This window comes from Chanodichthys erythropterus, chromosome 9, assembly GCF_024489055.1.
Source record: "Chanodichthys erythropterus isolate Z2021 chromosome 9, ASM2448905v1, whole genome shotgun sequence".
NCBI classification, from domain to species: domain Eukaryota; kingdom Metazoa; phylum Chordata; class Actinopteri; order Cypriniformes; family Xenocyprididae; genus Chanodichthys; species Chanodichthys erythropterus.
Window position 1 is genome coordinate 13,472,846 of NC_090229.1, and position 14,385 is coordinate 13,487,230.

General features: G+C 35.6%; 3 protein-coding genes across 4 annotated transcripts in view; 1 reads left to right on the forward strand and 2 right to left on the reverse strand.

Moving 5' to 3' along the window:
• Positions 1 to 293: 293 nt before the first annotated feature.
• fpgt (fucose-1-phosphate guanylyltransferase) lies at positions 294 to 3,248 on the reverse strand. Of its 2 annotated transcripts, none has more exons than XM_067394650.1 (4): positions 3,013 to 3,248; positions 2,713 to 2,779; positions 2,441 to 2,533; positions 294 to 1,701 (listed from the first exon to the last, which is right to left on the reverse strand). In XM_067394650.1, exons 2-4 carry the CDS (start codon positions 2,759 to 2,761, stop codon positions 305 to 307), a joined length of 1,539 nt encoding a protein of 512 aa, XP_067250751.1. In that variant the 5' UTR covers positions 2,762 to 2,779; positions 3,013 to 3,248; the 3' UTR covers positions 294 to 304. The 2 variants fall into 2 exon arrangements, with proteins under 2 accessions (XP_067250751.1, XP_067250750.1); XM_067394649.1 differs by having other exon boundaries at positions 2,612 to 2,779.
• Positions 3,249 to 3,703: 455 nt separating this feature from the next.
• On the forward strand, positions 3,704 to 6,693 carry lrriq3 (leucine rich repeats and IQ motif containing 3). Its single transcript, XM_067393598.1, has 7 exons — positions 3,704 to 3,970; positions 4,045 to 4,368; positions 4,451 to 4,581; positions 4,742 to 4,868; positions 5,416 to 5,490; positions 5,566 to 5,683; positions 6,048 to 6,693. The coding sequence occupies exons 1-7, from the start codon at positions 3,704 to 3,706 to the stop codon at positions 6,677 to 6,679; spliced, it is 1,674 nt and encodes a 557-aa protein (XP_067249699.1). The 3' UTR covers positions 6,680 to 6,693.
• Positions 6,694 to 6,942: 249 nt separating this feature from the next.
• acot11b (acyl-CoA thioesterase 11b) overlaps positions 6,943 to 14,385 on the reverse strand; it is a 10,024-nt gene continuing 2,581 nt past the window's right edge. Inside the window, exons 3-16 of the mRNA XM_067393597.1 lie at positions 14,367 to 14,385; positions 14,225 to 14,285; positions 13,391 to 13,492; positions 13,116 to 13,251; positions 12,665 to 12,821; positions 12,447 to 12,566; positions 10,937 to 11,075; positions 10,662 to 10,717; positions 10,420 to 10,486; positions 10,248 to 10,331; positions 9,984 to 10,117; positions 8,389 to 8,520; positions 8,173 to 8,299; positions 6,943 to 7,946 (exon numbers count right to left, since the gene is read on the reverse strand). The exon at positions 14,367 to 14,385 is cut by the window's right edge and continues 51 nt beyond it. Of these exons, the coding sequence (XP_067249698.1) occupies positions 7,767 to 7,946; positions 8,173 to 8,299; positions 8,389 to 8,520; positions 9,984 to 10,117; positions 10,248 to 10,331; positions 10,420 to 10,486; positions 10,662 to 10,717; positions 10,937 to 11,075; positions 12,447 to 12,566; positions 12,665 to 12,821; positions 13,116 to 13,251; positions 13,391 to 13,492; positions 14,225 to 14,285; positions 14,367 to 14,385 (1,514 nt within the window). The 3' untranslated portion in view covers positions 6,943 to 7,766. The remainder of the gene's footprint in view (positions 7,947 to 8,172; positions 8,300 to 8,388; positions 8,521 to 9,983; positions 10,118 to 10,247; positions 10,332 to 10,419; positions 10,487 to 10,661; positions 10,718 to 10,936; positions 11,076 to 12,446; positions 12,567 to 12,664; positions 12,822 to 13,115; positions 13,252 to 13,390; positions 13,493 to 14,224; positions 14,286 to 14,366) is intronic.

A 14,385-nucleotide genomic window follows, 5' to 3' on the forward strand; every position in this document is an offset into this window, starting at 1 on the left:
CTAACACACATTTAAAATGGACAGCTTTAATGATGATTAAAGACCTTTTTTTGAGATTTCGTACCTGATAAACTTTGGCCTTCATAATGGTGTTAGGTGAAAACACTTCAAGTAAGATGAAAATGTAAAACATAGTAGAAGCAATAACTCTGAACACACAACATTGACATTGCTCATATTTTGAGAAAACAGTGTGAAAACTGACATTGAATCAATTAAAAATTTAATAAAACAAATCTGAAACCATACTGCAATTTTTAGGCAGCTTATGTAATGAAATTAGTGATAAATCACGAACATACGCTCAGACAGAATTACTTAAATTTACCCTGAGAATGTCTTCATAAAGTTCTTTCCTAAATTTCAGCATTTCCTCCAAGTTCTTGTTCCGTAGAGTTTCCTGTAAAGATGTAAGTATGGTATTATTGGGAAGAGTGAATTTGGTTCCACTATCCAATGCCTTGACCATCCCCAGTGACATCACAAATGAATCCTTTAGATCGGAACAAACTGGGAAAATGCAGGCATTCCACAAACTGCACATGGATGTGTCTCCTGAGAACCTGATCTTTTCGAGACACAAGCCCCAGAGCCCAACACAGTCCTTTAGATTAACCTTAAACAAACTCAGTGCTTTCATATCAGCAGGGCTGGATACATTTCTCTTTAGATCATCTTGTATACCAAAAAGCACAGTCACAAAACCTGTTTTACCATCCAGATTTACAGACAAAGAGTGCACGAAAGTGTCACTCGGCACGGTTAGATCTGTGCCAATCCAGCATCCGCTGATGATAGATCTAATACCGACGTTAACCTTAGCATCCAGTCGGGAGTATTCCACAACACTGCCCTGGGATATGGTCACAGTGGGATGCAGGATGCTATGCATCACACAAGCTCTAGTTTTCTTCGATGGCTCCAAATCGCACATGCTGAAAGCGGCAGAGAGTAGGCCGAGCTCTGCTCTGAGACAAGGGTCAGCGGTGAAGTGGAACAAGTATTCCTCTGTGGTGCCGACATGATAGAACTTGGAGTTGTTGAGCAGGATGACGTTAAGTGCAGTGCCTTTGAGACGACGGAAAATCTTTCTGCGAATCTCAATGAGACCTTTTTCCTTCTTTGTGACGTTGGCTGTGTTTTCTGTGTAATCAACAGTAGCTCTTTGTCCCAGGGCTTGAAGAAAGTCCCCATAAGCATCGATTTCACATGTCAGAGGCTCGATTTCACTTAACAAGGTCAGCAGTCTCATTGCGGTCCCATAATCAACATAATAAGTGCTGTCAGTGTAAACAAACTCCTCTCCTTCCCGCTCGCATACTGCGTTGCATTTGCGCATCTTTTCGATGTTTGGCTTATGCAAAAATTGAAAGCAATTTCTGTATTCCATGTCACAGATTCTGTCCATCTCTGCTGGTTCTAGAACAAAAACTCCATGTGTGGTACCAACAGAAAGAGGGGAGGGATGTGCTAAGGCAGTAAAACCTGACTTATCAAACACAACGTTCTCTTGGTCAGGAACACTATAGAGCTCTATATCATCAGCACAGGTAACCAGAATTCCCGGCTTCATGTGTGAAGGGAAATCCACATACATTGCAAGTTTAAGCTCCAGCATCTGATACAAAGGTTTTCCCAGGGGCAAAGCTGTGAATATTTTACCCAGGGCACTGGCATTGGGCAAACGTTGGCTGAATCCTCCTGCATACATAACAAAATTAATAAGATAAATAAGTGCATATCATATAATAATTCAAAGTGATTGTCCATTTATTTATTAAGTAAGTAGATGTGTATATATAAAAGCAAGATAATGTACAGTCAGCCAGTCATTATCACAAAGTTAACCCCTTTTTAGGTTAATATACAAGACCCCTGTTTCATTTTGGGATTTATTTTGCCCTAACACCTACTGTACATTATCCTTTACAAACACAACCATTCAAAAGTTTAGGTTCAGTAAATTATTTTTAATTAATGCTTTTATTCAGCAAGGATGTATGAAATTGATTAAAGTATGACATTATAGACATTTATAATGTTACAAAAGTTTTCTATTTTAAATAAATTCTGTTCTTTCTGAACTTTGTATTCAACAAAGAATCCTGAAAAAGTATTATTATTAGATAATAATAATAATAAGAAAAAATATGCCTTGAGTAATGATGCTGAAAATTCCATCACACAAATAAAATACATTTTAAAATATATTGATATAGAAAACAGATATTTTAAATTGTATTAATATTTCACGATATTGCAGTTTTTACTGTATTTTAGATCAAATAAATGCAGCTTTGGTGAGCATAAGAGACTTTCAAAAACATTAAAAAATCTTACTGATCTTAAACTTGTGAATGGAAGACCCATTAATGCTCATTAACAATCAACAAAACACCAGAATGTGGGATGATAAATATTAAATAGATTAATATAGTACCTGCATGAATAAGGATGACTTTAAATCCAGACAGAGACTTTCCATATTTATCATGAAGACACTGCAGTGAATGTAATGTGGACCCACCATTACCTGTATGGACAGATGAATAAACAATTCTTAAAAATGTGCATGAAATACATCAAAAACACGTGTTTATATATATCGCACCAATCTTGCATCCTGGAGGATCTGCAAACACATGATAACTGATGCCAAGAGGCAGTTCTTTCCTCTCCAGTTTCTCAGTGATCTGAATTTCATAAGCAGACCTCTGGTCCTCGTCCGCTGAAGTAATAACCACAAGATCCCAGAATTCATCAGTCTGAACTTCTTTGCCTGTGGACAGAAACCCTCATGAGCAGCAGACAAGTGTCAATATAGTCAGCAACACTAATACATCAAAAAATACTGAAAAGGGGATTGCAAAGAATACCATGTAATAGTATATGAATAAGGCAACCATTCAATAGCCATATCTAATACCATGGTACCATCACCGTGCAATAAAATTCAAACAGCTTTAAATTCTATATAGAAAAAGTAATTTGAAGATATAATAGAAACTTTACCTCTCAATTGGTTGAATTTTTCAATTTTCTCTTTGGTGGAGTTTTGCAGATGCACGTTTACGAACTCTGCCATTATGCGACCAATCAAATACAATAAAATCTGAAACTTTAATAAACGACGAATATGAATCAACTGACGATCACTGATAACACATGTATGGAAACATCTGCGAAAATATCCGTGTTCAAAAGTCAGAGAATCTCCCTTAACTTGTGTTTACACGGGAACTTCCGGGTTCCAGTCATGTGACAAACGAACTCTGACGTCTTTGTTTTTTTTCTCTCTCGTTCTCTTCATCAAAATCATTTACATTAAACTGAATTAATTATTCAAAATATTCAACTCTCCCCACTTAAAATTAATATTCATTTTATTTGTTATGTAGTGTGAGTGTTTTACAAGAAAATGTTTGGAGAAGATTCTTGTATTTCCAACCATTGTTGTCATAGCAACTTTTATCTTACATTCATTCAGCCAACAAAAGAGTACAATTGAGAGCCAGGCACACAACCATGGTAAGAACAAACTCAACAGCAGATTGAGATTTAAACAGTTTCATTTCAGTTAAACATGCAAATATGTATTTGGATAAAAGTACTATCATCATGCAGTGTTGACAATAGGCATAATCCAGGATGTTTTGTTTCCTTCAGAAAATGGAAAAGACATGAATTTCACAAAGATGTAAAAATGGATTCACTGAACGCACACTGGGCTTATTTGTTAAACTGCTCCCAGTCCCTGATACTGGATCATGGCTACTGGATATCAGAGGGTGAGAAAGACCCAAAGGACATTGTGATGGTCAGATTGAGCAGTTTGCTTTTAAAAAGTCTGGATCAGATTGGATCTTGCAGAGCACTGAGGATTTGCATCTTGGCTGACAACTTTCTGACCAGGATCGAAGCTTTGATGGCATGCACTCACTTGGTGAAGTTAGATTTGAAAGGCAATCAGGTATTTACTTAATTTAACTGAACCCTGAATATTTGATTCACTTTATAAATCACTAATAATCATCTTTGTGTCAGATCGTTCACCTCCCTGATGCTTCATATTGGAGTCATCTGAAAGAATTACAGCTTCTATATCTACACGACAACAACATGTCAGCCTGGAACAATATTAAAGGTCTGTCAGGCTGTTTAAACCTGACTGCTTTAACTCTCTATGACACCCCGCTCAGTTTAAAGAAGAACTACAGGCACTGTCTGGTCAATAACATATGGTCACTGAAAGCCTTGGACAACTTTGTTATCTCTGACGAGGAAATCATCCAAAACTGGTCCCTTCCCTTTCAATTCAAAGCAATGAAGCAACACTTTTGTGTCAATTTGTACCCATCTACAAAGCCGGTTAGTGCTCATTATTGTCTTCTTAGTTTGCTGTGTTTACTGTTGTGTCCAAATCATATTTTGATGTTTTCTTTTTCTTCAGAATTCATTTGAGACAGAGATGAAAGCGGTGTACAAGATAATCACTGAAATAAACAGGATCCAGGCCGTTTATTCTCCTACACTTATTATACAGCGCTGGATCCGAGGCCATTTAATCAGAAAAAGTCTTGGGTAAATATGTTATGTTGATATCTTGACATTTGCCATGCAACATTTTATGCTTCACTATAAAAGTACAGAGAAATTACTTACAGGTAGAGATATTATTTGGCATATTTATTCAGTGGGTCAGTCTAGAAGTTGGTTTTTAAGAGGAATTATGCATTGTCAGACTTTGTAGCACAAAGAAACGTATAGCATCTGGGAAACCATTCATCAACCATTCATCAGAAAGTGAGCAGGAACCATCTCAGTCTCAGAAAACCATGAGGGAGGACACAGATGACAACCATGAGCTAGTATGTACTATATTTCACAAAAGTTTTAATGTTATATTTAATTATATATTTGATTAAAAAACAGTAATTTTGTGAAAGCTGAATGTTCAGCATCATTACTCCAGTCTTCAGTCACATGATCCTTCAGAATTATTATAATATGCTGATTTGCTGCTCAAGAAATATTTCTTAATATCCTCAATGCTGAAAACAGTTGTGCTGCTAAAAAATTTTGTGGAAACCGTGATACATTTTTTTCAATATTTTTTGATGGATTCATTTGAAACTGAAATTTTTTGTAATATTATAAATGTCCTTAGTATTCCTTAAAAAAAAAAAAAAAAATCTTACTGACCCTAAACTTTTTAATGGTTTCACATATACTGGATATTGTTAATTAGTTGAAAGTATGCTTTGTAACCAGAAAAAAAATATATTAAAATTAACCAAATCTATGAAATAATTCTAAAATGTTGATAAAGTCATAAAAAGGTATAGTTCTGTTTGTAAGATTTAGTGGTACTTTAAATGCTTAGGTGCTGTATTAACATGTGGTTATGTTTCTCAGCCAAAGGAAAAGAATACAGAGATCAAAAGACTTCACGTAAACCTCAATACGCTAATGGAAACTATCTACCCAGAGGTAATGTGACAACATAAGTATTAACACTGAACACATAAACCATTTAGTAATCATGCATTGTTCACTTTTACACAGGTTTTTCAGGAAGCTACAAATGAAACATTTGATGGTCAACAAGACATACAAGTACCGTACAACACCCCTGACTGCAGAAGTCTGAAATCTGAAGTCCAAATAAGCACATTTGACCAAGGTACAACAGAGTATTGGCTTTAATTAGCTCTCTTAAAGGTATAGTTCACCCAAAAATGAAAATTCTGTCATCATTTACTCACTCTCAAATTGTTCCGAACCTGTATTAATTTCTTCTTCTTCTGAACACAAAAGAAAGTCTGTAATCAAACAGTTGATGGGCCACACTAACTTCCATAGTATGAAAAAAAAAATACTATGGAAGTCAATTGTTTGTTTACTGACATTCTTCAAAATATCTTCTCTTGTGTTCAGCAGAATAAATAAATTCATACAGGTTTGGAACAACTTGAGGGTGAGTAAATGATGATGAAATTTTAATTTCTAATTTAGATTCACCAAATGTCTCTTTTTTTTATCTTTAGATAATGTGACTGGTGATCTCTGTAATGAAGAAATTGAGGAAGGAACCTTTCATGTTTTGGGACTGAAGGCTTTGGTCCACCAGAGTGAGCCATTGACTGACATGTTGTGGTCCCGTAAATCTGCGGGACAGGACATCCGTGAAGCCATCAGCCATTTTCACACTCAAAGACCTGGTCTACAGCCTCACTCACCTGCCATTACTTCAGGGAAGCATCTGATTGGTCATTGCCATGACAACATCAGTCTCACCCCCTTTAAAGTCATTGAAAGAGCCCATCAAACATTTGACAAGGCCAGAATGCAGAGAAACCTCGCAGAGAAGGTAACTGAGCACCACATTGACCGTGAAGTAGCCAAAGGCCGCAGATACGACTTCATGGAGGCTCGAAGAACAGAAGTACGTCTGCGTGAGGAGCGTGAAAGGGCGGATATGGAGAAAACTCTCACTCTACAGAGAGCCAAGCTGGAACAGGACATCCATCATGCACGTCAGAAACATTCCCAGTTTCTGGAAGAGAGGAAAAGGAGGTTCCAGGAGCAAGAGATGGTTTGCAGTTTCAGCCAACAGCACAACTCTCTAGCGAGAGCCGTACTTAGATACAACACGTGGAAACGTGGTAACCAGCAATAGATGCATGAATTTTTTATATTAAACTCAGTTTAACATGGAATATGACATTTGAATGTGTGTTTTTGTAGATTCAAAAGCAGACTTACTGTATAGAATAGTATAATATATTATAGTAGTACTCACCAGAAGATGTCTGCAAAGATTATATATATTATAGGTATTGGGATCTGCTCCTCTTTTCAATATCCAAAACATTACATAACAGGGATCCAAAAATACTCTCCTAATACACAACCACCCCCATCCGTCAGGCACAAGTCAAGAGCAACTAGTATTAAAGCCACAGTCTAACTTTACATAACAAATAATTCCACATTAACACATCATTACACTCATTAAAATAGCACTTAAGAAAGAAGAACGTCAAATAACATATCATTGCTGTATTTCTCAACATTCACAGTATAACAGGAAGATCTTTTAAGTCATCATTTAATGCCAAAGCCAGTTTTGCTTGAGAATAAATAAAGATGTACCACACTAAATTGCTACATATGTATTAGTATTTATGAAAAAAAAAAAAAGTCCAACAAATCAGCAATGTGAAATTCAATGTATTGTTCTGGCCTGACATAAAAAGACAGAATCTAACATTTGTAAATGACTAGACTGAAAATCTATGCAAACTTGATTTTGCATGTCACAGGAAGTACCACATATCGACCTTGCCACCTATTTGAAGTTTATTTGTTTTATTCTCAGTACTAAAGTCATTGTGAACGTCTAGAGATTTTTTACAATTGCACATGACCCTGAATTCTAGCTTATAGTCTAGATTCTACAAGGTGAAATATCTAAAAAATATATGATCTATTTTTTAAATAATATAAATACTCATCATGTCTACATCACAAAATAATTTCTAATATATTTACGATCTGGTGTTTTAAACAGAAGAAGACTCCTGATAACAATGCTAATGCCTTTTTCTGAATTCATGAGTTTTATGTACCTACCAATTCATGATCTTTTATACTGAACTCAAATGTAAATGTCTATGTCATCCCATTTCTACAGTGAAACCTTGACTCTAAAAATTTTTTTTTCAGAAATGAAATCAATTTTTGAATAGCACATAATGTCGACTTCAACTTCTTCCCGAGTTTTCTCGCGGAGTGGAGGTGGGCAGAGAAGCCAGGCTGTCTTTATTCCCCTCCAGGAAAGCGCTACAAGAGGCAAATGTGCGGTAGAAGCTGGAGGAAAGCCCAGCGATGTCAGTGGAGATATAGGGCAGCACGCCAGGAGTGGCTTGGTTGTAGTAAGAAATCTGATAGAAATGCATACATAAGCATGTAAGCCAGACACACTTAACCTTTAGTACTTAATACACCTACGTGGCAGAACCAGGAACCACTCTAAACATGAGTTATAATGTACATGTATATTATTTCAGTTAAAGAGATTGTTATGTTTAAAGCTGTGTTAATTCTTGAACTTTGACTCATTCAGTCATTCATTATAAGTGTCCATTAGGCTTTCTGTGTATTTATTACCTTAGTGAAAGTGCTTTCCTCTTCCCAGATACTGAACCCTGCACAGAGCACCTCTCCTCTGTTGTAGTCTTCAGTAGGAGGGTGCGCAGGCAGGGTCACAGAGCGTAAGGCAATCAAGTAAGGGTCTCTGAAAAGGACAAAGATATAATAACTTATGTTATATTGTAATTGGAAAGACAAAAGACAAAATACAGTCTTAAGGATTTAGAGGTTTACCCAGAATCACAAGGGCGCCTCCTAGAGGCCAGGAGGATGAATTCCTGGACTTTGCCTCCTTTAGTCACAGAGGGGGTGACAACACGGTAGATGGTGTCATCTTCATGTGAGTTGGTTATCACTTCACACTCTCTGTATTAGAGCATATGTATTATGTAAGTAATAAGGTATGAGAGGCTGTGCTGTATCGTGACTTATTCACAATATAGCACTAGCCTCGAGTACCTTATTGCTTTTATAAAATGGTTAAAACACAATACAAATATTAAAGCTAAAAATATGTATTAATGCAACTTTCATGAAGTAAACTTTAACTAAAAGTCTTCCTTCCGCTTAAAAAAATAGTCCCTGACCGTGAACAGCAACAGAAGATACACTATTACGCCATTAGATGGCAGCAAAGACTGTATTTATGAATGTGTCAGTCAGTAGCGAAGACTTTTACATTTAAAAGACTGAATTGTTGTGAACACAAAATAAGACACAACTGACAAATGCTTTGACTAGCTCTGTCAGTCACGGGAAAACCGGGAAAAACAATGCTAAATCTGAATAAAGGTAATAACCTCGCTCACTTGATCTCTTTCTCACAATACTCTTCAACATAATACAGTAAGCTTCAATGAACAATATCAATTGAGAACAAACAGTTTACATTGCTAAGAGTGGTTGCTAAGGGTTTTGTGTAGTGATACACAGAACCGTTGGGTGAAGCGGCCATAGCCGTGTTTTATTATGAATAAAACACAGCTATTGACCAATCAGAATGGACAGGACAGGAACTAACTGTTTTATAAGTTCAGTTATGTTCTACGTTAAGTAATTTGAAACTGGCTGATAATTTAGTCACTGAAGCAGACAAACTTTAAGATATCTCAGATTGCCCTTTGACATAAAATACAGTTCTTTTGCATGAAAACAAAAAGATGACTGTAAAAGTGACATTTGATTTAAATTTGTTGCAGCGAAAAGTGGACCAAACAGATCCAAGCTTACAATTAAGTTTATTTTTTATATTTTGTTTTATTTCTATTTTTAAAGGTTTAAAATGTCTGAAATTGCTTATTTTAAAGAGAACTCAGATGCAACTGAGATTATAATATAGCTAATTAATCATATACGTGTATCTGTTCAATTTCATATGTGTGTGTGTATGTGTATAATACTGTATACATAGAGAGAAAAAGAGAGAGTTCATTTATAGATTTTAATTGAAAGTATATTTTGGCCGCCCAGTTTTTGTGTCCATGTGTGAGTGATTTGAACACTTGAACACAAAAGTCTACTAGATCTTTCCATGCTCACGCCCAAAAAAGTATACTCTGAAAGGCTTGTGCGCAAGATGAAGCGGAACATGAAAAATTAAGTATATACTTTATATATACTTTATATATTCAATATTCAATATTTTCTGTACCAGTCACCCTGGTCATATTGGTTGTTTGGGAAGATGAATAATAGAGAAATATGAGATGTAGTAATTGTAAATAATTCAAATGTTATATTAGTGAGCCATTCTCTTGAGATTCCTCACAGTCATGTTCATATAATTTACATTGTTGTTCTCCAAATTGCAGAAAATGCATTTGACATACTGGTAGTGGTGATCCCATGCCTTCCTTCGCCTTAGATCAGACAGTAACAGAAACACCTGCTCAGCTGCCACGGCCACATGGGTCTCCACCTTAAAGCACAACGTCTGGTTCTCCTCCAGTGTGTATAAACTCACCTGGGCACAAAGTTTCAGCTCATAAATTTCTCTCAATCTTCTATAGCATTTTTGACTGCTCAAGCCACCCATGTAATCTCAAAAGGACCAAATGAAATCTTTAAAAATAGGATTTACAAAGCGTATCCACCTTGTTTTTCTCTGAGGTTAAGACCCAGTTGGTCCGGGCAACTAGCATCTTTAGTGCCGAAACGTTATTGTAACTGAGGTACATCTGCCAAGATATGGAATAGTCATATGATTCAGTAAAGTATTTTGATTATATTCATGACATTTATACATCTTAGAACAGGTTAATATACCTGGTTACTTGGGTCCCAGGGAACCGAGAGAGGAACCTCACTTTGCTTGCAGGATATTATGTACTTCCTGTAAGAGGAGAGCATACTCATGTGATCTAGTATGCTATGCTGGTCTGCCATGCAGGAATTTTTAAAGCTGTAAAGTAAACTTTGAATATGACACAGCCAGAGCTTATAAATAGCACTTGATATCATAAGAATATGACCACCTGTTATAATAGAGACAATCTACAGGATCCTACCTGTCAAGGCGAATTTTCTTTCTGGCTATGGCTTCCTGAAAGCGCCTCTTACCATCCTAAAAAAACAGGATGAGGAGATTATGATTTCTAATCTAAAATATAAATCTAATCTAAATAAGATACAGTATTAAAAACTCCATGTTTTATGTCACACAAGCACTTCAGTTCCAGCATTTATTCTGTTTCACCCTCTTGAACACATCCAACAATCTCCTCTGTCAAAACGTTTAACTCTTCCAACATGTGGGGGATTATAAGAATGTTACAGAGCTCACCACAGGCTCGGGCCGTATCCTTGGCAAAGTGCATGGCTTCCTGTCATTGTCCAAGACCTCAAAGGTCATGAAGGCGGTGTTGATGTGTCGCAGGGGCTCTCCACCCTGATAGGCCTCTGCACACACTCCCACCTCCATACTGGAATAGCACACACAACATAACAGTTGTACAAGTATAAATCAGGCTTCTTGATTCATGGATGTAAGTGATACTGAGCCATAGCTTTTATTGTATGATATTATAAAATATTATAAAATATAATATATATTATAATAATATAATATAATATAATATAATATAATATAATATAATATAATATAATATAATATAATATAATATAATATAATATAATTAATATAATATTAAAAACAGTAAAATATATATATATATATATATATATTTTTTTTTTTCCCTTTATTAAATGAAAATAATTACATACACAAGGCATTAACCAGTTAAGCATATTCTCGTATACTGCAGTAAAGATTGAGCAGAATCAGCAATAACAATATAATAAAAATAAAAATGTTTATATTTTAAATCCACTTCATTTTTATTAGGGCTGTTCAACGTGTACAAAATAAGAGTCTGTGTTTATGTAATATATGTGTGTCTGTTTTGTGTATAATTATTATGTATATATAAATACACACACATACATGTATATATTTAAGAAATATAAGCATGTATGTATAAATATATAAATATATTTATATTTTTATATATTTAAATTATATATAAATGTAAATATTTGTATAGAAAATATATACATGTATGTGTGTATATTTATATATATATATATATATATATATATATATATATATATATATATATATATATAATAATTATACACAAAACAAACACACATATATTACGTAAACACAGCCTCTTATTTTGTACACGATAATTGTTGAACAGCCCTAATTTTTATATAATAAAATATAGGATAAACTATATATATATATATATATATATATATATATATATATATATATATATATATATATATATATATATATATATATATATATATATATGGTAATATTGTGAAATATTACAATTTCAAATAACTGTTTTCTATTTGAATGTATTTTAAAGTGTAATTTATTCTTGTGTTGGCAAAGGTGAACTTTCTGCATCATTACTCCAGTCTTCAGTGTCACATGATCCATCAGAAATCAATCTGATATGTTTATTTGGTGCTTAAGAAACAATTCTTATTATTATCAATGTATAGTTGCTGCTTAATATTTTTTGTGGAGACTGTAATAGATTTTTCAGGATTCTTTTATGAATAGAAAGTTTAAAATAACAGCATTTGTTTAAAACAGGACTTTTGTAACAATGTAAAAGACTTTTGTCAATCAATTTAATGCATCATTGCTGAATAAAAGTATTAAACAAGTATTATCTAAACAAAGCCTATTAATGTGGAACTTTTGAATGTTTGCGGTTAATATAGCCATAGCCATCCCAGTGGTCCACTAATTTTTCTTCATATAGTGGTACCTTTTCTTGAAAGCGTTGTTTACGATTGCCTTCAACACCAGTCTGTCTCCAATGTGGGAGGGGCCACGAAAGTGGAACATGTCTATGCTCCGCAGAGTTGGGTGAGCATTACACAAACGGCTAGAGGAAAAAGCATACAGAGTATAATAGTACAAAACACCAATGATTTCTTTACCAATGTTTTTCTCTTTGACTGTAGTAGAATAGTGACTGTACACCTGGCAGAGATGGTGGCTACATTCTCCATCCATGCCATGATTTGTCCACCGAAGGTGCTGACCTGGTGATTGGCATGAGGCGGGAGCACCAGCTCGACGCTTTCTACCCGAGTTCGCTCTGCAGGCACCGCATCCTGGTAATCAAGATCCTCGCTCACTGACAAACAAATAGAGCACCACTCATCAGAGCTAGTGCATCTTACAGTCTATTTATTCTACACACTTCAAACCACGTGACCTTTTGTAAGCGAACGGTGAAGGTTTACTGCACACATATATGCTTAAATGAATGTTGGCGGAATACTCATGAAGAGACACCAAACAAGCCGAATGACACCTTTAATCAGAACACAACTTCTGATTCATGACTCATTTCCTGTGGCCTCTCTTCAAAGTCTTGGAAGTAAACAAACACACCTGGAGAAAGTGAGTGAGCAGTGTTTCTGCTCACCTGTCTGAGAGGAGCAGCTGCTGAGGAGATCGATAATAGTCTCTGCGTGGATTAGTCTCATCCTCCTGCGCTCGGCTGCGAGGCTGTACTCCATCTGCTCTGCCTGCGTGTGTGGAATCGCCTGCTTGAGCTGTACCTGTGCAAACCCAAACGTTGCACTGATGAATTACAACTCTAATAACTCAAGGACCAAATCAAAGATCTTCTTCATAAATCTGATTCAAATGTGCGCCTAAAAAGTCTGCTCTAAATTGGTTTGACTTGACATTTCTTACCTTTCCTGCTTCGGTACGACGGGCCACAAAGGTGGCGAAAGCGTGGCAGACCTTCCACTGCCTGTCACTAAAGAGATCTTCACAGCTCACTGAAATCCCAACCTGTGACAAAGACCGACATCATCAGTCATACATTTAGTGTTATTCATTTAGCAGAAGCTTTTGTCCATAGTGAATTACAAATCATGAACACTGGGTCAACAATATTCGCAACTGGATTAGCGCACAAGCTAGAGAAAAAGTGACATGCAGTGTTTTGGTTGTTCAATAGTTCAAATGTCCATCAATAGATGTTTGATTTCACATAATAAAATAATTTGTGCTCACTAATTTGCACTAAATAGTCTCCTTTATTTATATAGTGCTTTATACAATACAAATTGTTTCAAAGCAGCTTTAGGGGCCGTGCAATTACTTTTCAATTATTGTTCTATGTAAACACGTGCCAGACAGACATGTTTGACCGTTGCGCTCGCGTCTTGCATCTTTTGCAGCGTCTCGTGCGTGGCATGGCGTTCTAAAAACTCAGCGCTCAAGTTAAAATCAGTTCAACTTTTGAAAAACGTGTCTCGAGACCTTGCATTTTTCCCCATTCCACTGCCTGCGTCTCGCCTTTTTCAAAGCAAAAACAGATTCTGTGTGAATTGGCTGACAGTCTAAACTGTGATAAACAGGAAAATAATGATTCAATGATGCAAACAGAAACAGAAAAAGCAGCTCTAAAAGACAATAGTGTCATTGTTCAGCTGAAATCAGTTCAGTGTTGATTCAGTTTGGTTCAATAACTTTGTAAAGATATTAAGTGAATATTAAATAGTAGTTGATCCCACAAACCTCCATGCTGGATGTGAAGGCTCTGTTGACTTTGGCTGTAATGTTTACAACTTGTCCAACCCTGAAGAAACAGCAAAACATATAATTAAGCAAAAACTTGTTATTTCAATTTGAAGTAATTCGTTCCTGTAAATGTTTTTACCCTATGGTTGTTTCAAAGT

Bases quoted from the DNA above. Each gene is read 5' to 3' on its own strand.
- fpgt (XM_067394649.1), bottom strand. From the start codon at position 3,085: ATGGCAGAGTTCGTAAACGTGCATCTGCAAAACTCCACCAAAGAGAAA. The intron at 2,780-3,012 runs GTAAAGTTTCTA...TTCTGTCCACAG, and splicing joins AAAATTCAACCAATTGAGAG to GCAAAGAAGTTCAGACTGAT. The intron at 1,702-2,440 runs GTACTATATTAA...TTATGTATGCAG, and splicing joins AGTCATCCTTATTCATGCAG to GAGGATTCAGCCAACGTTTG.
- lrriq3 (XM_067393598.1), top strand. From the start codon at position 3,704: ATGGATTCACTGAACGCACACTGGGCTTATTTGTTAAACTGCTCCCAG. The intron at 3,971-4,044 runs GTATTTACTTAA...TCTTTGTGTCAG, and splicing joins TAGATTTGAAAGGCAATCAG to ATCGTTCACCTCCCTGATGC. The intron at 5,491-5,565 runs GTAATGTGACAA...ACTTTTACACAG, and splicing joins TGGAAACTATCTACCCAGAG to GTTTTTCAGGAAGCTACAAA.